A 25,623-nucleotide genomic window follows, 5' to 3' on the forward strand; every position below is an offset into this window, starting at 1 on the left:
GATTATCATAAAGCGGGCATGTCTGTAAAGGGGAGACTCGTGGGTACCCATAGAACCCATTTTCAGTCACATATCTAGAGGTCAGAGGTCAAGGGACCCCTTTGAAAATGGCCATGCCATTTTTTCCTCGCAAAAATGTTGTGCAAGTTTGGAGCATTATTTAGTTTCCCACAAGCTATAGTATGATGGTTGGTACCAGTGGATTCCTTAGGTTTTCTAGTCTCACACGGTGCCAGTATCTTCACTCTAGCTTTAAAACTGAGTCCGTTACAACCTAAAAATCGCAAGTTGCGTTACTGCGTTAAAGAAATTAGTGCCGTTAAAACAAATTTGCGTTATCGCGTTAACTTTGACAGCCCTAGTATAAAGATATTTTTCACTGTACATAACTGCATGACAATTAGCTAAAAATCCGTAAACGTGAAATGTAGATTGCCATTCATGCACAATGTTTTAGAGATGGTCTTTTTTTTTTCTTTTTGTACACTTTGTTCTCTAACCAATACCTCTATTCATGCTGCTGCAATGACCCAGTTTCCACTTAGAAAGCGATGGAGCCTACCTCATCTGAACATATGAGAAAAATAATTTGTGGGGTTTGAAGTGTCAAGAGCCCAAGGGGTCACGGAAGTGTCAACACTTCAATGACCCTGTCTGCCTTCACACAGTGCCTGGCCAATAAAGCAGGCTGATGTAACGTTTAGTACCCAGCAACAGGAAAAAGGGAGTGAATAAGGTGCAGAGAAAAAACAAAGGGAGAAGGTGAGCTCTAAAACCAAGAGAGAATGAGCCAAAAGAAATTGAGGAAAAGAGTGCAGAGGGAGGCAGAGGCAGCACAGAAAGAATAAATTGAGAGAGATTGGTTAAGGGGTTGGAGGGGGGAAAATGCAGCCAGGGAGGAAGAAAGTGAAATGAAACAAGACTGGGGAGGAAGGACAGATGGAGAAAGACAGCGTAGGGAATACAGCAGTGGAGTGGAGAGGAGGGTAGAAGGAAAAGAAGAGAAAGCAGGGTTGAAAGAGGAGAACGGGAAGATGAAAGTGGCAGTCAAGCAGCGATTCAGGAGGGGGGAAGTTGAATGTCAAGATGAAAGAGGAGGAATTGTGGGTAGGGTGGTTGGATGGGAGCAGGAACAATAAAAGGCAATGGAGGATGGATAAAAAAGAGAACGGAAGGGGCTGACAGAGCGGTGACAGTCGCTGCTGAGAGAGTTTAGATCTGAGCGGAGTCGAACTGCACAGCCTGTACTTAATGTACACATCCATTAGCACAGCATATCCTTCATGCTCTCGCTTTATCACACACAGTCGCAACCCAGCACCTTCTCATATTGTCAGTAGACAATATAGCCTGTAATTATTTACTCTGCTGCAATGTGTTTAAGTGACCCTAACGTTAAGAAAAAAGTCATAGGATGTACTAATTAACTTTTTAATATACTCAAGTGCCAACAAACCTAGTGCCTTAACTAATTGCTCGGTCACATATTTATACACATAGACATTACATATAGTTCTTGCACTATAGAAAATCTTACAAAATCTAAAGTCTGCAATATGTTGTATGCTTGCGTCATTACATGCATACTCAAAACCACACATTATAAAGTCACACAGTCTATGCTCACTGAAATATACTGTTCCCAGTCACACAACATGTAATTGATCACTGCTAGCTCTCACTGTCCCTCTCCCACTCCAGTTACACAGCCTGTAATAGAGGCTTTCTAGTTCCATCACAAAACTCCTACCAACTGCGTCAGTTGGCATCGCGGAGACTCGTTGGAGAAATAACTGCGTGGAAATAACTGCTAAATATGTGCTTTAATAGCCAGGCAAGATGAAAAAAAAAATATTCTGGTGGCTTAAGAGAGAAGGTCTTTGGAAATGTTACTTGCGTCATTAGTTGTGGTGGAGCATTTTGAGAGAGTAAGAATCCTCCTGAGACCATGGCCAAAATAACTTTGAGTAGCTAAGTGTTCACTGTAAAATAAAAGCATTTTGTAACCTAACGACTAATAGTTACAGTGTCTTATTTTGGAAAAGAACACGCATGACATTCGCATGTAGTGCGACGATATTTTTTGATAATCGGAACAAATCAAGTGACTCAGTGTAATGTGAAAGGGTCACTTGAACTGCAGAAACATCGATGAATAACTGAAGTGTATGCTATTTGTCTAGCACCAAACAGCAGGCAGACAAAGTTTGAGATTAGCTGGTAAAGAACGAGGAACATCTAGCAGAGATTAAATATTTTAAGCGTTTGACAGCCCTAATATTTTTTATTTAGTTCTTTTGAAACTGAGAATTTGTACAGTAGGTATTGTATGTTTATTATATTAAGCTACTCAAAGCCAGTGTCGCTTCAGGGTAAGAGAAAAGCAGTATGTGCGTCAGATGGCATTTTAGATAATCTGAACAGCATGTCTCTGCCTCATCCCTTCACTCAATCTCCGTGGCAGCAGGATCTTGGCCTATCCTTGATCCAGCCGAGAGTCAGCGGGAGCACAGGCAGAGAGAGGCTCACCACTGATTAATGGGACACTTAATAGGGCTCTCACAGAGGTCAGGGAGAAAGTGAGAGTCACAGAACGCTCAGACAGACGCAGACAAACAGTGAAGTCCTTGGAGCTTTTAGCAGGAATTGCAGATTTGCAATTTCACAGGTCAGTCACCTAAAAACAACAACTCATCCATCTCGCTCAGTTTTGTGCTTCAGCTCTTCATTAATTGGACGGAGTGGGTGAGTATTTGTGGTGCGCGAGTTTCTGTTTGGCAGTAGTTGTGATGCATCGACGCAAATGTAAGGTGTTGCTTTCATTCTGTCAAACCCCAAAGGGGGGCAGCATTATTATAACCACCTTAATTACAAAACAGAATATAACCTATTGATCAGTTAATGTACTTAACTGCAGTAGCTTTTCAGTACAAATACTCCCTTCAGCATTAGTGGAACACAACTGAAAAAGTCTGGTGGCCTCAAAAGACACAGTAATGCTCCAGGAGACTGCATCGGCACTTTAATCTTAAACAATGCTTCAACTGCTTCCGTTTTGGGTTTGTTTTCTTCTTTCAGTATGTTCCTCATGGCACTTAAATAGCTTTGTTTTGTGGCTGTCTCACAGAAGGCAAGTCAGTGACTCATTAAACGTACACTCTGCGAACAACACACGATTTATACGAGTGATGTGCATCTTCAAACACACAGAGCCTATTGGTTTTGAACATTAAATATGAATGGAGCGGGGAGTAGTTGGACACTTGGGGTCCAACAGGGCTTGATAAAGAGACTCCGCACCCCACGGTGGCACCAACGACACTTTATATCCAATCCCATCAGGACCTGGACTATATCAACTTTTAATGCTTCCTTTCAAAACGACATGAAACATTAAAACATGTCAGTGCTTCTATCTCGTTAGTGTCTGAATAGGTCATGAAGAACTCAAAATTTAACTGAAAAGATACATGAGTAGTTACTTGTGTATATATTTTGTGTATACCACTTCTCAATGTTAGTGCTGTGAACAAACAAACTACTACTATGCTCCTCCCTCCGTTTATCAGAGGGATTCCTATCCAAGCTCTTATCTTAACAATGCTTAGACTGTTAGCTTTCATTCTTGGATTATTCAAGGAAACTTTCTCGGCTTCTGCTTCATGACATCGTTGATCTTTGCATACTTGCGTTCACCAAATGGTGGAGATGAGTGTCAGTCTGTCCCATGCCAGTGTTAGTGTTAAACCTGCAGTAGGCAGAATATTTTTGGCATCATTGGGCAAAAAATCCGTAAGTAACCTTTCATCATGTTGTAATTAAAGTGTTGTGAGAGAAAACTAGACTTTTGCACCTCCTCATGGCTCTGTTTTCAGGCTTTAAAAAAATCAGGTAGTTTCAGAGAGAGTTCCTATTGGCTGTTCATTCAATGGAGGCAGCTGTCAATCACTCGTGAATTCCGATCAAACGGTCAAACTAGGCAGCGCTGATCAAATATGAATCAATATTCTGTTACTGTAATGTCTATTTCTCGCCTCAAATGTTTTCAGAAACATCTTGTAGTGTACTGTTTAGCCATAAAATGAGAAAGTTTGCTCCGGCTGGTGGGTGGTGCTTGGTATTTCCTCAACAGATCTCAACATGGCTGCCAAACTTTCTCATTTTACAGTTAAACAGTACACTACAAGATGTTTCTGAAATCATTTGAGGTGAGAAATAGACATTACAGTAACAGAATATTGATTCATATTTGATCAGCGCTGCCTAGTTTGATCGGAGTTCACGAGTGATTGACAGCTGCTCAGAGACGGCAGTCTCCAGCCCGGCTCTGATTGGTTGTTTTCCTCCGGTCTGTGAAATCTTGCAGATGCCATTAGGAGCACCGGAGGACACAGAGGCACATGATTTTATTCAGATTACCTGTCTCATGCATTACTGTCAGGATATATAATGACAGTTTTATAAAAAATAACTTTTTTTAATCATATTTGCTCCCTTCCTACCCACTGTTATTTTAAGTGCTTACATTTTCTAAAGTTAGGACGCTTTTTCCGGTAAATCATGTTGAGCCTGACGCACTGGCGGGTCATTAGTCTGCCAAAATTACTTTATCACAGCAAATGGATAAGCTGCATTTTAACTATATTTTCCTTTTTCTTTAATTCAAGATTCGTGCAATCTGTTTTCATGTTTGTCATATTCATCATTAATTATAATTTAATAATAATTAGGATTACTTTTCAAATGCTTGTCACATAAGAAGCGTTCCTCTTTCTGCTTCCTGCTTTTAAAACATAGTTAGATGTTGTAGTAGATGCTTCCAATTTTCTTGACATTTGTCTTGCTTTTCGAAGTAATTATATGGTCGAAATCAATTAAGTCTTAGTGGGTGGCGCTGCCATCCTGTCTCTGACTGTGTAACTTACACCATCGCAACAAGACACCTCAAACATGGTTCCAGTAACAACTTGATCATCATTCAAAGTCAGTGCTCAGTTTGTATTAGACCGCTAGTAAACAGTATAATTAGCAACATTACTAATGCTTTTCACTGCGTGAACACGGTTTAACCAGACACTCACCATGTTAGCCATAAAATGTTTAAATCGTAGGATTCAGTTCTCCTCTTCTGTTTTATTATATAAGCACATTAATGCACTGCTTGTTTTTAACCACGTTCTTTCTTTTGTGAAGTCTCACATTTTCAGGAGGAGTAAACGACGAACAAAACTTGAGGTACATTTTTTTTTTAACAAAACCGCATCGTGTTTTCACCCTTCCATACTCATAAGCAGACAAACAAAACATTCCTCATCACGGTCATCACATTCTTCATCATCATATACCACATTAGTGTAGTTTTCACTTCTGGGCCCAAAAAAATGCAGCGCTACCAAACGGCTTACTCGCCATGAATATGTTACACAAATTTATACAGCAAGTTCCAGTATAGCGGTAAGTGTAAACATTAAAAGAGGGCTTCTGACCAGAAGGCTGCTGGCCTGAATTCCATACTTTCCTCACAAGAGTACAGGGAAATGAATGAGGAGCAGTGAGGATATGATGCAGAAAACTGTGGGTGTTTCTGAAAGTGAAGGAAGGATCCTTCAAGCTGAATTTAAGATTCAGTATGTTTATTGTCACTCCAGTTATACAAGTACAATCGTGTGAAATGCTTTTCCTGAGAGGCTTCATAAAAGAAAACAAATAAATAGTAAATATGAAGGACATATATATTATAATACAATGAAATATAATAATAAAGTATACGAAGCAATAAAAATATCCATTTAAGAAAAAAACAAAGAGATTGCATATTGCAGAGGGGCTGGATTGCACTTTGTTTGTGTGTGTGTGGTGTATATTTAATATTCTTATTGCCTGGGAGACAAAGCTGTTCCTCAGTCTGCTGCTGTTTTTTGGGGGTCCTGCACCTCCTACCTGAGGGCAGCAGTGAGAACAGGCTGTTGTGTGGCTGTTTTGTTGTGAGTTTCAAGGATGCTACGTCACAGAATCCCGCCGAAGGACTGTTACAATGTCGAGGATCCTTCAAATTCTACAGAGGACTGAGTCCTTCATTCAGAGGACTCTTGAGGATGCATGTCTGTATCCTCCGTGCTCCTAAAACACCCAAAATTCTATTTGCACAATGCATTTCCTGTCTACCGATTCAAAATATGATAGTAAACTTTCAATTGTTTCACCTCAGTAGTCAGCCAAAATCTGTTTCTGAACAAATTTGATTCAATCCAATTGCTGCATCTTGACTCATGTTAGATCTGCAAGGCCTAATTTAAAAGTTTGTTCCGACTTTCGTCGCTCGTTCAAGACGGGTTTGGTGATTTTATTTTGTTTCTGTCGAGTTTGAAGTGTGTCTTACAAACGGCGAGGTAAAATTGCTTTGTTCATCTATGGAGTCTGGTCGCTTTGAGGAGAACGTAACGGCTTTTTCTTTTAATATCTAATGCGGTAAATTATGGCTTTATTTTGACCAAACCAGAGTTGGTGATTGTTGGAACAGTGGAAAGAGCTAACCAAGACAGATTTGCTGTTTCATTTTGTTTCTGGCGAGTTTGAATGAAGTGTGAGTTAAAATGACTGTGTTTTTCAGTGGAGTCTGGTACCTTTGAGGAAATCATATTGATTTTATGTGTTCTACCTTAATGAATTATAATAATTGTCCAAATCCCTGTTGATTTTATTTGTTTTGAATAGGCCAAAACATGTTTTGAATCTGTCTATATTGTTTTGAGGAATGCAAAAATCAATCTTCCTACCAGACATTGTTCTAAATCAAGTTAAAAAAAGACGAGTCTCTGTAGAACCCGACTTGGAAGGACCCGTCCTTCCAAGGAAGCATCCTTGTCTTTGAGAAACACTCAATGTAATATATTCATTCAACCTTCCCTGCATCAGTAAAGATTTGAAAACAGATGGCATAACTGTCTTGCTCTCTCTCTCCTGAGTTTTATAGTGGGGGAGAGACAGGCTACATTTACATGCACATTATCTGATTATAGCCAATAACCAGAGTAAAGCATCACACCAATGAGGATGTTTACAAGGGTTGCTTGTTGGAGCGTTCCATTAATTTACCCATTTCCATGCTACACAGTAAAGTGACTAATGCCTGAAGACGCCCTCTTCACATTATTCTGCAATGTCACAGATGCCCTCCAGTATTTCCCCTCAAAAACAAGTTTCTTCCATGATGCTACTGTGGTATAACCTTGTGGAACAGTGTAGGCCTGCTGTCCAATCTTATTTCCCTCCTATAAGATGGGGGGTGGGGGGTAATTTTCAGTAGAAAGTAGCAGAACTATCTCAGCATTTGTTCAGCATCTAGATTGCTGTGTGTTGAAAAATGTGTTAAAAACTGATTGTTCATAGTTGGATAAGGTGTTTACAGGTTAAAATGCCATTCAGTCATGTAACTCTACATATCTGACTCTGATCATGCTCATTGTAACTATTAGGCAAATCGCATTAACATTTAATCATAGTGTGGTTTTTACATGAGCTCCACCTTGCTTGTGTTTTCTGCCTTGATCACATTTGATCGTTTTTGTGCATGAAAATGTAGCCACTGAGAGCAGTTAGTGTCTTAAGTCTTCCGTCGTAAACCGCTTTTCTTTCTCTATTTGCACCATGTTGACTAGAGAGTATTTGGGGGGGAAAATAAGCACTGCTCTGGTCTGCTTTGTGCTCTTGTTGCCAGAGACTCCTGATGTTTTTTGGGAGAGTCAATCTAGCTGTAGCCTGTTCTTCCCTCTTACAGGGAGGTCAGAGTTGAGATTAAGCCACAGGGCAGTGCTCCTGGAAATTTTTGGGATTCAGTTCCTTGTTCAAGGACACTTAAGCGGATAACTCCGGGTCTAAGTGTAAAATTCTTATTATAGGGTCGCTTGTTTCACCGCAGGCCCACAATGCTCCCAGCTGAGTGTGCAGTCGCTACTGATGGAATCACTTTGTCCTGTACTTCTGCATTTACAGAAACTGTCCTTACCAATTACAACTTGGTAAGATGTATGAGGCTGCACTGTCCGAGCTGAATATGTCATTCCCACAGCTTTCTGGATGATGGTGCTATGCAGAACGCCAAAATATAATTTTATACAATAGAGAAAACATTTAATTTAAAAAAGTTAACTATTCCAATCTCACTTTGTATCTTAAAAATAGGATTATTATGCTCCTTCCTCTTGTCTATCAGAGGGTTTGCTATCAAATCTCTCATCTTAAGAACGCTTAGACTGATCGCTTTCATGCTCGGGTTATTCAAGGAACCTTCTCGGCTTCTGCTTCACGATGTTAATATCATAATTGCGGTCACCAAATGGTGGAGATGAGTGTCATACCAGTGTTAATTGCTTACATTTTCTAAAGTTAGGACCATGTTTCCTTGAAATTGAGATTGATGCACTGGCGAGTCGATACAGTCCAATATTGGTTTATCACATCAGCATTTATGTTAGCAAATGGATAGGCTGCATTATTTACTATATTTCCTTTTTTTCTTAATTCAAGTTTCATGTAATCTGTTGTTTTTATGTTTTCCTTGTTCATTATTAATGATAATTAGGATTACTTTTCAAATGCTTGTCACATGAGAAGTGTTCCCTCTTTCTGCTCAAACATTGTTAAAGGCAAAAGTAGGTGCTTCCAATCTTCTCGCCAATTGTCTTGTTTTTCAAAGTAATTATATTGTCAAAATCTATGGAATAATGTGTAATTAATTGCTCCCACTTAAATAGAGTGCCGGTATTTCATCCATGTAATACCCAGGCAGGGAGCTGCATAGTGAAGTAGGTTCTTATCTGATGGGTTTGACATCTGTAGGCAGTGACCCGGCAGCGATACAGCAGCCGATTTCATCAGCCATCTAGAGTCCTGCACCATTCAATTTTTCTCAGAGATAATGGAGTGTTGGCAGGCTGAAACATGTAAACTGGCACAATGTGAACACACAAGCAAGCCAAATAAAAGGCTTCAGCTTTTACTCTTTGCACACAATCGTTTTCTCTTCCGTCCTCTTCCATTTTGCTCTCATCATTTTTTCTATCTCTCTTCTTGTCTTTCTGTCCTTTTGACGTCTTTAATTCATTCCCCCAACTGTCCGTCCTCTCCTCTCGCTCTCACATGCTGCCTCATATATCCCAGCCAGCTGCGTCTGTCTGTCTGTTCAGCAGATGACTTCTTAATGATTTATTGACGATGTTGTGGCTCCTCTTTAGAGGAGACGTCGCCGCTGTCCCAGAAAATCTTTATCTGAATTTTTAGCTTTTATGATTTTTGTGGTAGTGCAGCCCTGTCAACAGAAGTGCTGTGCACCGCACCGTGGAGTCGATCTGCCATACACACTGATATGCTGTATTATATAACTCTATATAACTTTTATTTTCCTACAGTAATGCTTGTAGTCTTTTTTTCCCCCATTTCTTCTTTGTCCTCACCGCCTGTATTCTCGTCCTCCAAATCACAGAGTATTTAGATGACTGTCATCACTTATTCCAAGATAATGATTGTGGCAAAAAAACGTCTAAGTCATTTCAATTTATTCTTAAAGAAATACATGTATATATGGATGATAAACTTTTGCCTTATTATCTGTATGAATGCAACAGCACATGTTTGGCAGCAACTGTATAGGGCTAGGTATTGTTTCACATTTTTGGAACTTATTTTAGCCCTATATATCGGCCGATATTAGTTTATTGCAGACAGATATGTATCCCGATCAAGTTTTTTTGGCCTGATCCCAATCCTTTAATATCTGCTGACATGGAGGCCGATCCAATACTTATATTTACAAGTCGGCAACACTGACAGTCTGTCCCTTAAGGTCTCCCTCCAAAGCCACTCCCCCACTATTATCATTATGAACATAAACATGGCTATTGTCAGAAATGAAAGCGAAAATAATCAAACTTTTTGTCTAACTCTAAAAGTTGTGTCCCGTGTGTGCACCATATGCATGTACTGTATAATAAGGGCTGTACCGAAGAGTTTGAAACTTCATTCCTAACGTTGACATTTTAATTATTATGAATAACTTAAAGAAACGTTGCGTGCAGTCTTCTCTCTCTTGCAGCCAGCGACTCAGCGCTCCGTCCTCCATCCTGTAATCGTCTCAGTTTTCACAACATGTTTTTACCTAATGAAATATTCTGCTTCAATCCGTATTCGTTGGCATTTAGCCTTTCAAAAAACATTTTGTTCCATATGCTACCGTACTTTTGCTTCACCATGGACTATTACTGCATCAGGTGGCAACATGAAAATAGTTTTTCTAAAAATAGATATCATATGAAAATAGCACATTTTACATTGCTAAGAGTAGACCAGTTGTATGTACATTGTAACTTTTAGATGAGGAATCTGGCTGCGTATGTTGGTGTGTGGGGGCTGCATATCGACTGATGTCATTGCTGCGCTACATCAGCGCGAACAAAAGGATACAGGCGCTCTTTGGCATGGGATTTGGAGGAAATAGTACTCCCTAAAGAGCCTGGCGATCCAAGTGTTAACCAGACAACAGACGGGTTTAATCTGGCCTGTTATCAAGTTATTCAGTGAATGTGTGGATGTGAATGGTTGTCTGTCTCTATGTGTCAGCCCTGCGATAGTCTGGCGACCTGTCCGGGGTGTACTACGCCTTCACCCAATGCCAGCTGGGATCGGCTCCAGCGACCCTGAATAGGATAAGTGGTTACATATAATGGATGGATGGATCAAGTTATTCACAGAATTAACATTCATTAGCGACAGTTTGTATAATCTGCCGCCTGCAACGATTGTAATTTTAACCGGCAAAAGCGACTATTAGCACTGCTTCCAAAATGTTTTGTACATTTCTCTTTGCTAATGATAATTAGTGTGTGAAAAGTCCCTACACTGTGGTAAAGGGGAGCCACGGTGAAAACACTAGCAGGCCAAGGTGGTCAGAACTGTACAGTAAAGAAAGGATCAGATTTTGATTGCCGTTATTTTAGCTGGCACAATCCATTAAAATATGTCCAGATCGGCCTCCGGTACCGATCCTTGGGATCGGCTCAGGACATCTCTAAAAGATATTTTTGAGGAAACAGCCACATCATTACAAAATCCAGTTTTGTTTGGACTAGTGGTCATATCAACACTGGGGAGTTAGAATCCGTACCTTCAAAATCCAGCATGAAACCATCTACTTGCAGCACATCTCTGCCTCTCACTATCTTCTCTGCATCTTTCTTTGTCCCCAGTCTTGATTCACATTATCTCACGTCTCATTTATTTTCTCCACACGCTCCCTCTATCATCTCATCTATCTCACGCACGCACACACACACACTTCATCTTGTTTACTTTCCCCACTCTCACACTCCAATTAGGGTTTATCGCCATCACTTATCACTACACTACTCATCTGTATCTTTCCACTTCTTTCTTCCTCACACACACACACACACACACTCTCCAGCTCCATTATGCACTTTCTTCACATTTTTTTTTTTATCTCTACCAATCTCTCCCTCCGCACTTCTCTCTCTCTCTCTCTCTCTCTCTCCGTTCCGTTCTTCCTTCCTTCCTCAGATTATTTTTAAAGACGTCCTGTGAGTCACTGATGACTTCACATGTTTTGACCCTTTTTTCTGCTTTTCAAAGTGGAGCATGTTCAGGGCGTCCACCACGCCCACTCCATTGCCTGGTTGGTTGGTGAGCCACCCTCTCAGGTCGGCCTCGTCCCCAACGGCTAGTTGTGAGTCAGAAGCGCTTCATTTGCTACAGTACCAAAATATGTCCAGGGATTTGTTGCACTGATGCGGAGTGATGATGAGGAATATGCAGACAAATCACTGCTTTTTCAAATTCAGTTTGTGTTTTTTAAATTTGTATTGCATACTGTATATATTTTTTCCACCCAATTTGGGGCGGCTAGTTCCGCTGTGGTCTTGGCCACTGCTGACTTCCACTGTGGCAAGCTTAAAGCTTTGTTTATAATCGTGCGGGTCTCCGTAGATGGTGCACGAGCATGCACAGAGGCGTTTATGCTCAACGCGTTGTTCGTTGCAATATGCTTCGAAGCGCCAAGAGGCGTACAAACAAAATATTCTGTGGATAAGCAAGAAGTCAACGAGTGTTACCGGAAGGGAAAATAGGTTGCCTGGCAACAGTAGTAAACACCGACGTACCGCAAAACATTGCATTTGTGTACTGTAATTATTACTGTCGCTTACCTCCAAGTTCAAATAATTTTCCATCGTTTGGTTCTTCCCCTCGGGTCGCCACTCTTTCCATGAGCCCTTTTTTTTTTAGCTTTTACAAAACAATCTCATTATTCCACAGCATGCAGCAAAAAGCCTCTGTCTTCCCCAGTGTGTTGCCCTTTTACTTTCCAAGAATTTAACGACATGTGACTGTCCCTGTGGTCTCTCATGAACAGTTGTAGAAATATCTGTACAGGCGAACCTGCTCGGCCAGTCTTCCCTCGAAAGCGTCCTTGTTGAAATGAAAGGCGCGGTGGGCGTGTAGATACAAAAATTCAGAGGTGCACGACCAAGCGCGGAGCCTCCGCGCACCACGCAAACCTCGCGGTGATGTAATTTTCTGCCGCGATTTCATGCCGGCTTCACTATGGCCACCATAAACCAGGCTTAAAATGTGGAGCGTAGGCCTCATCCCTCACTTTAGGATACGGTCTAGACCTGCTCTATATGAAAAGTGTCTTGAGATAACTTATGTTATGATTTGACGCTATATAAAAATAATTTTAATTGAATTGGCTTCCCAACCTTACCCAACAATTCCAATTGAAAGCTGGGAGCACGGCTGCAGAAAAAGTAACCCAGATGCCCCACTGTTGGTGGGAGTCTGTTTTACCCCAGCACTCCTGGGGATAAATATGACTACGGTCAAATTGGCCGATGAACAACTGAAAGAGATGGTATTTCTAGATTCAGAATTTGACACGCTAGTAACTCAAGCGATCACTTTAAACTGGAAACCTAAGAAAGGCAAGAAGATGCCAAAGATTTAACCACCACCTTCATTTGAGTCTTGTTTCTGACTGCTGGTCGTGATAGTAGCAGAATAAGTAGGAGTGTAAAATTTTTTTGGAAAGTACATCTTTAAAACGTCAGGCTATTTTGTGTAACTTGAAGAAGAGAAGAAAACTATTTCAAGGTGAAAGAAATTTAAAAGTTGAATAATTTTTATTTTTTCTACTGGGTATTGAATTGCCCAAGCTGTAAATGAAACCACAGTAGAAGTTTACTGAAAGACAGTGGTTGCCATCAAAAGGTTCACTTATCATCAAAACATTGTTCTTTTTATAGGTGGAATAAGACGTAACAGAGCAGACTAGTAACATATGAAACTGAGTTTTAACCTGTGAACTAAAGATTTCTCTAAAAAAAAGGTTTCATGGTAAAAAAAAAAAGATGTAAAGGTCCAAATTTAGAATTTTTATGCAATCATTCTCCATTTACTCCTACACCATCATCATGTCATTCAATCCATCACCTCTCAGGCAGCAGACCAGGGAGAAAAATATCAGATGCTTCACTTGATGAAAAAAAATATGTGTAGGCGGTATAAAAAGAAAGAGAGAAAAAAGCATTTTAAACCGTTAAAAAAAGATGTTACTTTCTTCCTTAAAGCCACAGCCCTCCCTTTGGAATTGCATTGACTGGGAACTGCAGAAAACATCATCGATACTCATATTTGTTTTCTACACATGGTTGACAATAGCGCTGACTATATTGACGATAATTGCCGACATCAGAATCTTGTTAGAAAGTGAAAACTGCAGATTGATTGGGTGTTTCTGTGACACCCAGACGATATATTATGACTCGAGCAGTTGAGCTTGTCAACTCTCTGAGCCCCTTTGGCAGGTAAATAACCCTAAATTGGAGCTTGTTTTCTCTCCTTAAAGATTATTCCAGCTGGTAAAATCGTAAAAGTGGAATTGAGCGACCGCCGAGGCCGGCGCACAAAGTGTCTGAATGTTTTTCTCCCGATGTCTACCTCGTATTGATGACCGGCCTCATCTCGCCCAAACAGCCATGTCATTATGAAACATTTTGTGGTTGTTGTTTGTTTTTAGCTCTTTCTAACCTCTCTGCTCATCAGCCTCTTACTAATCCGTTGGTACAGATGACTCAGTACACACTCAGTTTGTTTGTGTGTGTGTGTGTCTGTTTGTTTGCGTGTCTTCATTTTGTATGCATCTCTCTCCTGCGTGTGTTGATAGGAAGAGGTGGAGGCAGAGAACAGAAGGAACACACGGACCAGACTGACGCCAAAGCTGACCCCACACCAAGAGGAGGTGACAACCAGACAACACACAAACAGACGTGTAGACGCATGCATAACCATGAGAATGTGCTCTGATACATCATAATACACATGTATTGACATAAATAATTCATAATCAACGCCTCATTGTAGCAAAACATACATTAGGAGAATACTAATTCATCATACAGTAGGTCACTGCAAACCTGAAGTCTTCATATTCTTACATAAGGAGGTCACATTGGTTTTGCATGAGGTCTTCTGTTTTCGTAGCTTTAACTGTCATTGTGATTCATACTATAATATTTCATTTGCTTAATTGCTTAGATATAGGTACAGTAGTTCAAAGGTGAAACATGAGGTTCCAAATACTAAGTGATGTTTACAAGAGACAGTTTGTCATTTGACTTAGTTTGCATGTCACGATGTGTGTTTTAGATCATTTGCTTAAACTACACTACCCCACCAGTCATTTTTCAGTATGCTTGAACTGTAAGCCACATGCAGCTTTTTTACACTGTACGTGCTGGTAGTCTGACCACGGTTCACTGTCGTCTGTGATCAGATCTCTGCCCCAGCGGGTCGCCGCGACTCCCCGAGCAGCGTCCGCAGCAGAAAGGAAGGAACTCTGCAGAAGATCGGAGGCTTCCTGCAGAGCTCCCCCACGCTGCTCGGCACTAAAGGTCAGTGTGTCAATGTGTGACTCTTTACCCTGGGAGATATTTAACCTTTATCTGGTCCTCTGTAGAAGAGAATTATGAGGGTGAAGAGAAGAGGTTGCAGATATATATTGTTTCAAACATAAAGAGGAGTTTAAATATGATGAAGCAACAAAATGACAATCATAGACCAGTGGAAGGTTGAAAAGATTTTTAATCAGCTGGTGACGCAAACTTATATCTATATCTACAGTAAATGCACACATCATTCAATTAATTAGAAGAAGATCAAAGAAAAAAAACATTAGAATTAGATCAAATTAAGCAGAATCTGTTTACAAACTATGGAAATATAGGAAATTACTGTCTTTTTAAAAAAAATGTAACTTAATTTTTCTGAACTGTTTTTAAAGATTTACATCTTCAGTGGCTTGAGTGCCACTGACAGAGACAGATTAAAAGTGCTTCCACAAGCGTCGGCTGCAGGCCAAAAAGCTGACTACTCATTTAAGTCCAGCCAGCAACTTTTTGTATTCATTTTTCAGTCTAATAAAATAGTCTTGATTAACAAGTTGATTTGCTATGCGTGTGCATTTTTACGACCACTAGCCACACTAGCACATGCCTTTCTATCTGTATCGATCCCACCCCAACATGCTCTATATGAATGTGTTCGTGCACGCTCAGCTGAGATGCTGTGTCCTGCAGAGAAGGGAGCAGAGTCCACTTGAGTGTTTGACAAATATTAGCAAAATAATTGTTGGTTTGCACCAGAAAAGTTATTTCGCCAACTTCGGGGCTAACCGCCTTCACTTTAATCAGCAGGTGGAAAGCAAGACACGGGAACTCGGCTCGGGCCTTGAGGAGTTGTAGCATTTATTCACCAACAGCCTAAACTGTACACACACTGCACTGCTACGTTCGCAGCTATAACGTTACTGCTGACTTCGCAGGCTACTCGCCGTCACACGGGCGGGCGCTCGCTAACGTTAAGCACACAACCTACACACTGAATTATTTCTCAAAGGAGTTTGCTACTTGTATAACACATTTTAGTTTAAAAAAACATCTTAAAGCTAGATCATTCTCCGATGCTTAGGCCAGGCTGGCTTGCAATACACTCGCGGAAAGCCTGCTCATTAGACGGACTACTTCGTAAAACGCCTGTGGCAGCAACTTGACGATTGTACAGTATGCATTAAAAAGTCCACTGAAAGCGCTGCATTTTCCATACACGCCACACAGACGTTTATGTGCTTCTGAATGAATTATCTTTATTCACATTGCGCATTTTTGCAGCAGAGCCATCTTTAATACGCATTGTAGACAAACTAAAACAGGCAATGTTGTCAAAGTAACAGGCCTTTGTCATATGAAGGCTGTGCCTCAGCCTCATTTTACACTTTAGAAATATCCTAGAACGCTTTTGTCTTTTTTGCCATCGACCAGTTATGCAAACTTATGTCAGATGCCCCAAATCATGTTTTAACGTTTTTGGTGATATTTAAAATGAGCTTCAATATTCAAATTGTGATCAAAAAGAACACAAAGGTTATTGGCTCGAGGCTTTTCCTAACCAATCTACACACACACGCATAAACACATGAAAGCTTGCTCCCCAACGCATTGTGATGCATTATATTCATTCACCTTCAGTCGTTCACTGATAGCGTCCAGGAGGCAATCACTTGGCCCAGATGGGTTTTTAGAATTTTTTTTAAATTTCACACTTGGAAAAACCTGTGTGCAGAAAAACACAACGTAGGACACACAAGGACAAACCTCCAAGTTCCTGCCGGAGTCATTAAGCGAAAGATAACGCAGGTTTGACAAAGTAACCGGGCAAGGGCAGCCGAGTTTGGGACACTAATGATGGCTCAGAGGAGAAAGTTAAGACGGGGAACATATTGGAATCAACCGGAGTCATCTCTGACTTTTATCCTCGGGGACCGGCAGTTTCACTCGGTCAATTAATTGACGCCCTGGGGTTCCGACGCAAGGGTGCTGTTGTGTGCCGCCATCTGATCCTCTCTTTCTCTCTCTTTCTCTCTCTCTCTCCCTCTCTCTCTCTCTCTCTCTCTCTCTGTTTCTGCTGCTTGCTGTTCCTTCCTCTTGTCCCTGATCATTTTTATCTTCGTTATTTCACTTCCACCAACTCCTCTCTATTTTTTTTTTTAATCTTTTCCCTTACCCTCCATCGCTCATGCCTTCTCTTCTTCCACTGTTCTTTCTCCGTCCATCCCTTTTATCACTGATCTTTCCCCACCTCTTTCCCATCTCTTTCTCATCCTCTCATCCTTTCTTTCCTATCCCCTGCAGTAGCCTCCTCTGATTGTTCTCTCTTTTTTCCACCTGAAGTAAGTTAAAGGATAAAACTGACATCATTTTATATTTTTAGAATTAACAATTCCCTTATTAACAATGACTGCATCCTGCTGACAAGTACTGTCTGTGAGTCACAGTCTGACAGACTTTACAGTCATTATACTAATGCTATAAAACCCTGTTGTTAAAATGATTTATTCATAGTAAAAATGGATACCCACATTTAATTGCATGAAATGGTTTCCCAACATAAAATTAAGCAATCAATTAAAATATCAATTTAAATCTGTCTATAAAGTATCTATTCAGCATGTTCTTCATGTCCAAAACTGTCTTCGTCTCTCCAGCCAAGAAGATGATGAGTTTGGTGAGCGGTCGGGGTAATGCGGACTCAGCAGCCTCCTCTTCCTCCTCCTCCTCTTCCCTCAGTCTGAGAGCCAAAATGAACAAAAGGAAACTCTACAGGCCTGAAATCTCCTCCCCCATGGACATGCCCTCACACCCAGTAAGTGTCGCTATACATAAGCTCATTATGCCACATGCTGTCATCACAGTGCACACACACGTTAACCCTACAGTACAGCTGAGAATTGAACACAATCATTTTTTGGTTTAGTCAACATGCCAGCAGAATATGGAAGACTGTCAACATTGGTCAGACTCATTTTCTGATCAGTTAGTTGCTGACTTAAATCAAAATGTTGTAATTAGACTATTTTATACAGAAAAGTTCTTATGTGGCTATTTGTGTTTAGACGACATTTGAGATGTTTCCCAAATGTTGCTATATGGGGGTTAATGTCATAAAAAAAGTAATAGTATGGTATTCCATAAAAATGTTGGAAACGTCATTGTATAGTATATCATAAGAGTCGTAGTATAGTGTGTCATAAAAAGTCATAGTAAGTCATAGAAAAATGCCATAAAAAAGCATAGTATAGTCTGTCATTAAAACGTTATACAACACATATAGTCATATCATAGTATGTCATAAAAGATGCCATGAAAGTCATAGTATAGTATAGTCAAAAAAAAGTGTATTATGCTATCTCATAAAAAACTAAAAAAAAAAAAAAGATTTCATAGTATAATAAGTTATATAAAATGCCAAAGTATGTTGAAAAAAGTCATGAAAAAAAAGTCAGAATAGTATTTCGAAAGAGTCCCAAAAAAGCCATAGTATGTGGAGGAAAAAATCAAAGTATAGTATATAAAAAAAAAAGTCATGCTATGTATAATATCTCAGAAAAACATCATCAAAAAGTCACGGCATAGTATGTTGAAAAAAGGTAATTAAAAAAAATCATAGTATAGTATATCTATAAAAGTCATGGCATTGTATGTCTAAAAAGTCAATGTATGTTGAAAAATGTCATAAAAAACTCAAAGTATGGTATGTCGACAAAATTCAAACAGTCATAGTACACTATGTCCAAAAAAGTTATGAAAAAGTCATAGTATAGTTTGTCAAAAAACATCATAAAATGGTCATTGTATAGTATGTCTATAAAACTCATTAAAAAGTCATAGTAGTATAAAGTGTTGAAAAAGTGATTAAAAAAGCCACAGTACAGTGTGTCGATAAATGTTCATATAAAACAGTTGTATCTCGGGGAAATCATTAAAAAAGTAATTGTATAGTAAAGTCAAAAAACGACAGTGTATTCCATACAGAGTGCCGTATAAAAGGTTTAATCAGTTCATGGTTTTGGCTGATTCACTAAACTATACTACGTGTCTGTGCCTCTCTAATTGCAAGCCTAAAAACATTTTTAACAACTTGTTCTTTTCTCTTCTTGTTGTAGATAATCAGCAGAGAGCCAGAGGAGAAAGAGAGTGACCATCTGATCATTAAGAGGCGCCTTCGCTCCAGGATGGCTAAATAATGAACCTACACCATCTTTTTATTTCTCAACACTAACATTTAGCTGCTTATAAGCCTTTATCTATGTTACAAGGGCTGGAATGTCCCCAAACATACCTTCTAACTTATCTTATTTAATCTAAAAGTCTATTTGAATAGTTTAATGCTGAGAAAAGTCACTAATATACAGCTGGTTACGTGGCAATTAAAGGAGTAGTCCAACATTTGATAAAGTGCACTTTTTTGCTTATCTGCTGAGAGTTTGAGAAGAAGATAAATACCACTCATATCTGCAAGCAAGATGTTGAACTATTCCTTCACAATACTGATGAAGAATTGAATCTTTTGTCTGGTAGAAAGAATAAAGTTTTTTTTTTTTCTTGAAATGTTCTATGTTGTCCACATTTACCATCCAATGACTCCAGAGTCTACACTACATATACTCTATTCTCTATAGTAAGCACTCTGAATTTGTATATCTTTAGACAAAAGGTATTACTACTTATTATTACAACTTTTTTTCTTACTTTGATGTGCAATTGTTATTGAAATGTCTGGTCTGTGCTGGAGTGTGGTTGGTATTTTTTGTATTATTTGTTTACTTTTACTTTATGCGAGTAAGCTACAACAGTTAAAATTATAATAACCTCAGTTATTGCTGATTGCGAACAGCAGACACAACAGAAGCATCTTTTTTTAATCTTATTGTGAACCACCAACTTATTGATTTATCTTCTGAAAGTGATCAAGCTGCTGATAGAGCGATGAAAATATCTCACATTGTTCAAAGCATCTTTCTTTTTTCATTTTAACGGTTCAGATAAGAAGTTAGATATTCACATACCTAATGTCTCTGTAGTTTACTTTGTATTCAGCTGTAAGGTATCCACACACTAACTCCTACTGCACTTTATCTTCCTCGAACAAACTTTTGATTGTACACTAAATCTAGATAATGCAAGATAAAATCATCAATGTAAATTTCTTGTAAACTTCTTGTAAAGTTCAGGGTTCTTTCTCTGATTGCTAAAATAAATTACTTTAGGACTAGTGGATGTTGAGGTCTTTAGATCACTATATTCTGTTCTAGATGAAGGACTGCCGAGTGTTTTTATTTTGTACAGTAACATTTTGTTAAAGCTGTCTGAGTTTATAAAAAGTTAGTTTCATTCCTGAAATTGTGCAATTTTCTGTATTTTCACTCATTTTTGATAAAGAAAAAAAAGCTACCTTCATACCTTTGTTCTATAGGTCTTATCAGACATTTACCAATTAAAATAAAACACTACTTATCAAATATGGAGATCTGCTGTGTTTCATGGTTTTCATGTTTTTTAAAGGGCTGGTCAAAGAAAAGTTGTATTTTAAAGTTATCACTTTGGGCTCTGAGAATTTTATTATAATTAATTACTAATATGACTTTTATAGCCTATGTATTAGAATAATTGATAATGAAAAGATGTAGTAGTAGTTCCAAATGCTATGTAAGTGCATTATCATTTACCTTATAAATTTCCTTCTAAACACACTTCTCTTTGGTTGATGTACAGTACTGGTTCAAGACCTGCAACCGTATGTTGAAATTATTTTGCTACTCTAAAGTAGGCCGACCTTTGTAGGACGCCGTCACTCTGAAAGCCTGTTAACACTAATCACTCACATAGTATATCAAAAATTAGGCAATATATCAATCACCCGCGCAATCAGTGTACGTACATAACTCTGCTTTCTTAAGGTTCAAGAAGCAGTTTTTATATTTGCAATTAAAGACACTTAATGTGTAGAAGTGAGAAAAACAAACTTCAAAGCTGACAGCGAGACCCCCAGGTGGCTTGGGTGGACTGTTCCCGAGTTTCTGTGGTGTTTGGGCACAAATAAAGAAAATATATTTTAGTAAAGATTAAATTAAATTGTTCAATGAAAGCCAGTAAACCAAGAGAAAGAAGTGTTAATGTAATTAATAAATAATTGTTGACTAGACTACACTGTAAAAAAAAACAACAGTTTTTTACAGTTTGTTTCAAGAAATTTTAAAGTTTTGTCTGTATTTCAAAATGACGGTAATTTTTTTTAAAAATTACATGTTTCATTTGTGATTTATATGTAAATAGTCTTAGATTTACAGTATTTTTTGTAATCACAATCGTAATTATCTGTATTTAAGCTTTTCTTGATCATTTTTAAAGATAATTATTCAGTTTTTTAGATGTTTATGACTATTTTAACAATTAATTTATGTTAGAAGAAAAGGATTTCATGGAATTCTAAAAATATTTCTTGTAAAAATACTGATTTTTTTTGCAAAACTACTGAGAGTTAATGTAAATTTGGGCTTTTGCAACGTAAAATTACGTGTTTCATTTGTGATTTATATGTAAATGGTCTTAGATTTACAGTGTATGACTATTCTAACAATAAATACATGTTATAAGTAAAATATTTCTTGTAAAATTACAGTAATAAAGGCTAATTATATCATGATAATTACTAGTTTTTTTTTACAGTTTATTTATGTTAATTAACGGACAGTATTTATCAGTGAGCGGGGGTATGTGAGCCATGCTCACTTTTGCACTTGTTTCCTCCAGTGTGAGGAGAGCTATCAGGGGACGGGGGTCTAGCTGTGAAATGAGTGTGGAAACAATAGGAGGTGTTGGTCATACACGCACAGTGTCTTTTTCACCTCTGCTGTTGCTGATGTCAGTGATGTTCAGGCCATTTGTCCAAACACCGACAGTGTTACTAACTCACGCTGTTCCACCCAGCAGTGACGTGGTGGGGGGACAGATTATCTGTGGGCGTATTTTCGTGTGTTTTGAAAGGCTCTGCAACCGCAAGCTTTTCTTCGGTAGAGCGGAGTGTTTTGCAAAAAAGCGAGAGATTCAACTATCAGGCTTTGACGGTCACGTGAGGTTCCAACATTGAGTTCAATTACATTTTTTCTGTCATGCAATCTTCTTTCCTTACCTTTTTAATTTGTTGTTCGAGTCCTCTGCACCGTCAGTATCTTCAGTTCAGCCCCGTCACTTTTATTTTCTTTGCCTATAAATCACAATAATGAAGATGCTCAGGTTTGTTTCCCTCCAACAGCAAACATGGAGGAATTCATTTAATAGTAAAGTAAGATCTTTTTTCCTCTTTCATGGAAACAGTTGGCTGTTTCTTGTGACAAAACAGCAGCAGACAGCATTTTTTTCAAACAAAAATATTAAATATATAATAAAATATTCTGTGTGAACATAGCCTAATGGAGCTTTATTTATATTATACAGATAATGGATGGACAACATCACAGAATCTAAAACAAACTGAAATGCTACCAAGCCTTCTCCTAAAGGAAGAAACTTCCATGAATCAGACAGAGCGAAATATTCAGTTTTTATGAGGGGATAAAACAGCAAATCAGCTTCCTCCCACAATTGAGCCTACATAACCACACAAACAGCTTTGAAGCACTTCAGAGATGTCGGTATCTGTATTCGTCTTTCTTATGCTTTATTTTTAAAACTTAAAAAATGGATGTTGGGCATCAGGATGACTGAAAACAAATTTCACGGAAGAAACTACAACTCAATACACACAGTTCACGTTGCTCCCACTCAGTCATCTGGTTCATGAGGAGAAGTTCGAACCCTCCATGTTGCCCTGTGAGTGGGAAGAGCAAACAAACCCAAACAAGAAGTCAAACAGAGAAAAACAAGACGACCAGCTGGGGGTTCCTGCAGTGGGAGGAACAGACGACCACCATCTCTGTGCCAGTCAGGAGACCACGGGGGCGGGGGGTTCAGACTGCTGGGTCCTGATCAGGATGTTCATGTAACGTTACCAAAACACTGAGCTGCAACAGAAACACACACTGGGTAATATACAGCCCAGGATCAGCAAACATATACTGCATTCATCGCTCGCATATAACAGATCGACAAACTCTGCAGACATTTTCCAGGAAACTTGAAGAGCATCATGAAACGGACAATGGAATATGAAATTAATTTCAATTTCACCTTGATCCCGTAGGTCACACTTTCTATTCTCGCCTGGAACCGCATAGATATGAAGGATTTAAGCGTATTAATGTACACCACTTCTTTATCCCACAACTCCGCTGCAGGGATGAGGCAGAGGAAGTTTGCGTTTGGATGGCTGCGCTGTAAAAACCTGATATTATGAGGGAGTGAGGATCCGTGAAGTCCCCGATAAGCCGGGTACAATTTTAAAAGGTCAAGATTTTTATAATGTCCTAATGTACCAAAGCAAAGCCTGAAGTCAGAGCTGGAACTTCCTTTAAACCCATTCTTTATACGTTACAGAACTGCCTCTGCTTTTTTCATAAAGATAGAGAGGGACAATTTAACATTTTCAAACCACTTTTATTTATATAGCCCAATATCACAGATCACAAATTTGCCTCGGGAGGCTTTATCTCTTGCACAGCGTGACACCCTCTATCCGTAGACCCTCCATTTGGATAAGGAAAAACTCACACAAAAAGTGGGTTGCCACGGTTACAATAATATCACGGGAATGATCGTGGTGTTGCTTCAAAAAAAACAAAGTGATTATTTTTGGGAAATGGAAAATGAACTGCAGTCTCCCGTGTTAAAGTCTGATGTTTTGTTGATTAGTCCATCCACCCCGACCTCCTCGCCATGAGGACTTCCTCCTTCACTCCCGTCATAATTACTACAGCCTCTAGAGGACTTTGTCACATGAGCGTACATACTGTATAATATTGTTTTGGTGTACTTGCTGAAATGATGCTGTTGTTCTTCTTGGGAGGACGGTCTCGAAAGAGAAGACCGAGGCTGGCTCAACCAATCGGTCAGCTCTCCACACGGTAAGAAACAAGCATTAAAAACAAGCCTACAAGCCTTTCAGGAAATCTTTGTAATACCTCTTTACCTCTGTTTAAAGGATGTGTGTGACATTTAGGGGGATCTATAGGCAGAAATGGAATTTAATATTAATAAATAGGTTTTCTTTAGTGTATAATCACCTGAAAATAAGAACCATTGTGATTTCGCAACACGTTCTAACGTCCTCTTTGTCACACCCCATGGCGTCACTCTATTTTCAGCATCAAAACCACTATAGTTGCCCTCGACGTCACTTTAGGATTAGGCAACAAAACCACTATAGTTAGGTTAAGGAAAAAGCATGAATGGGGTTAAAGCTACTACGCTGATTGTGACGTGATGCATGGGACACGAACATCGGTCCCATTGGATTTCCATTATAGTTAATGGAACGCTCGGTGCATTTCATACCAGCGCTAAGGGGTGCCGTTTGCGGCGGTACTGAAATCCTACGGCCGTGACAAAGCCTCGGTATTTAACGCCCAGGGAATGAGAACGGGCTGGTTTTTGTTGCCTTAAAATGAGCCGTTTATATCTAGGGAGAACTAGTCCTCTTCACGGAGTCCACCATGTTTCTACAGTAGCCCAGAATGGACAATCGCCACCGCTCTCTCTCTGGTGCTTCAACACTCGCTTCCCACGTACACACACACACACTGTCTCTGTTCCTAATGACCTACGCTACTCTTACAACAACTGGCTCTAGAGAGGGCTGTTCACATTTTTCGCATCAGCCACCGTAGTTCTCCAACCTGCTTGGCACACGAGAGAGTCTTCAGTTGGTTGCAATCTGCAACCTCACCACTAGATACCGCCAGATCCTACACACTGCTCCTTTAAATAGAATCATGCAATATATGAAAGAATAAGAAATAAAAATATTTGTTATTTCCTATTTTCGCCGATAAGTTGCCCTGTAAATAGATCCCTATGCAGTTCTGCTTGTTTAGTTAGGATGACCTTTTGAGAATAAGACCCAGGTTGAAATCTATGCACATTGCCCATAACTGCGGAAATTATATTTTGTACAACACTTTCATGGATCACATCATTTTCATTATCCTCATCCTGCTGCTGCCAGGATAGACATGCAGGATGAATATGATCACACACAGAGCGGCTTTGTATTTGGTTGCACTTTCATGTGGCTCTCTGAGGTGTTCAGTGGCCCCAAACCATGACTGGGCAACCGTTTCCTCTCCTACAAAACACGACAGCAGGTGTGTTAATCAGTGTAGTGTTTGGTTGGAATGAAACCCCGCAGTCTCTTCTCCCTCAGCGGTCGCTCATCTCTGACCCAGACGGTGCCAAGAAAACACAGCCAGGACCACGGCGGCGCTGCCAGATCTCCTCTCTGCGGGCAACAAGCACTCAGGTCTGTTGACTTCTCTTGACGCGGATGCACTCATTCACTTGAGAACAAGGTGCCGGATGACTCATCTGTCATACAACACACATAAACACATTAAACTGGTACATGTGAAAGTCACATTGCACCTGGATTCACTTTCTACTGCTGCAGATTGGTCGATGCTACTCACTTGGGAGTTTCACGCAAGCTTGTTGTTGCTAATCATTAAAATTCAAATTGCATTTGAAAAAAAAATAAGTTACTCGGGGTTTGCTAATAACTTCGGCAACC

General features: G+C 39.5%; 1 protein-coding gene across 3 annotated transcripts in view; it reads left to right on the forward strand.

Moving 5' to 3' along the window:
- LOC119495924 (kinesin-like protein KIF20B) overlaps positions 1-20,428 on the forward strand; it is a 54,934-nt gene extending 34,506 nt beyond the window's left edge. For 2 of the 3 annotated variants that reach the window (XM_037782841.1, XM_037782843.1), the window contains exons 31-35: positions 5,194-5,235; positions 14,234-14,308; positions 14,843-14,960; positions 17,609-17,766; positions 19,067-20,428. In XM_037782841.1, the coding sequence (XP_037638769.1) occupies positions 5,194-5,235; positions 14,234-14,308; positions 14,843-14,960; positions 17,609-17,766; positions 19,067-19,147 (474 nt within the window). In that variant the 3' untranslated portion in view covers positions 19,148-20,428. The remainder of the gene's footprint in view (positions 1-5,193; positions 5,236-14,233; positions 14,309-14,842; positions 14,961-17,608; positions 17,767-19,066) is intronic. The other variant, XM_037782842.1, reaches the window with a different exon arrangement.
- Positions 20,429-25,623: the final 5,195 nt, after the last annotated feature.

This window comes from Sebastes umbrosus, chromosome 10, assembly GCF_015220745.1.
Source record: "Sebastes umbrosus isolate fSebUmb1 chromosome 10, fSebUmb1.pri, whole genome shotgun sequence".
In the NCBI taxonomy this organism is placed as follows: Eukaryota; Metazoa; Chordata; class Actinopteri; order Perciformes; family Sebastidae; genus Sebastes; species Sebastes umbrosus.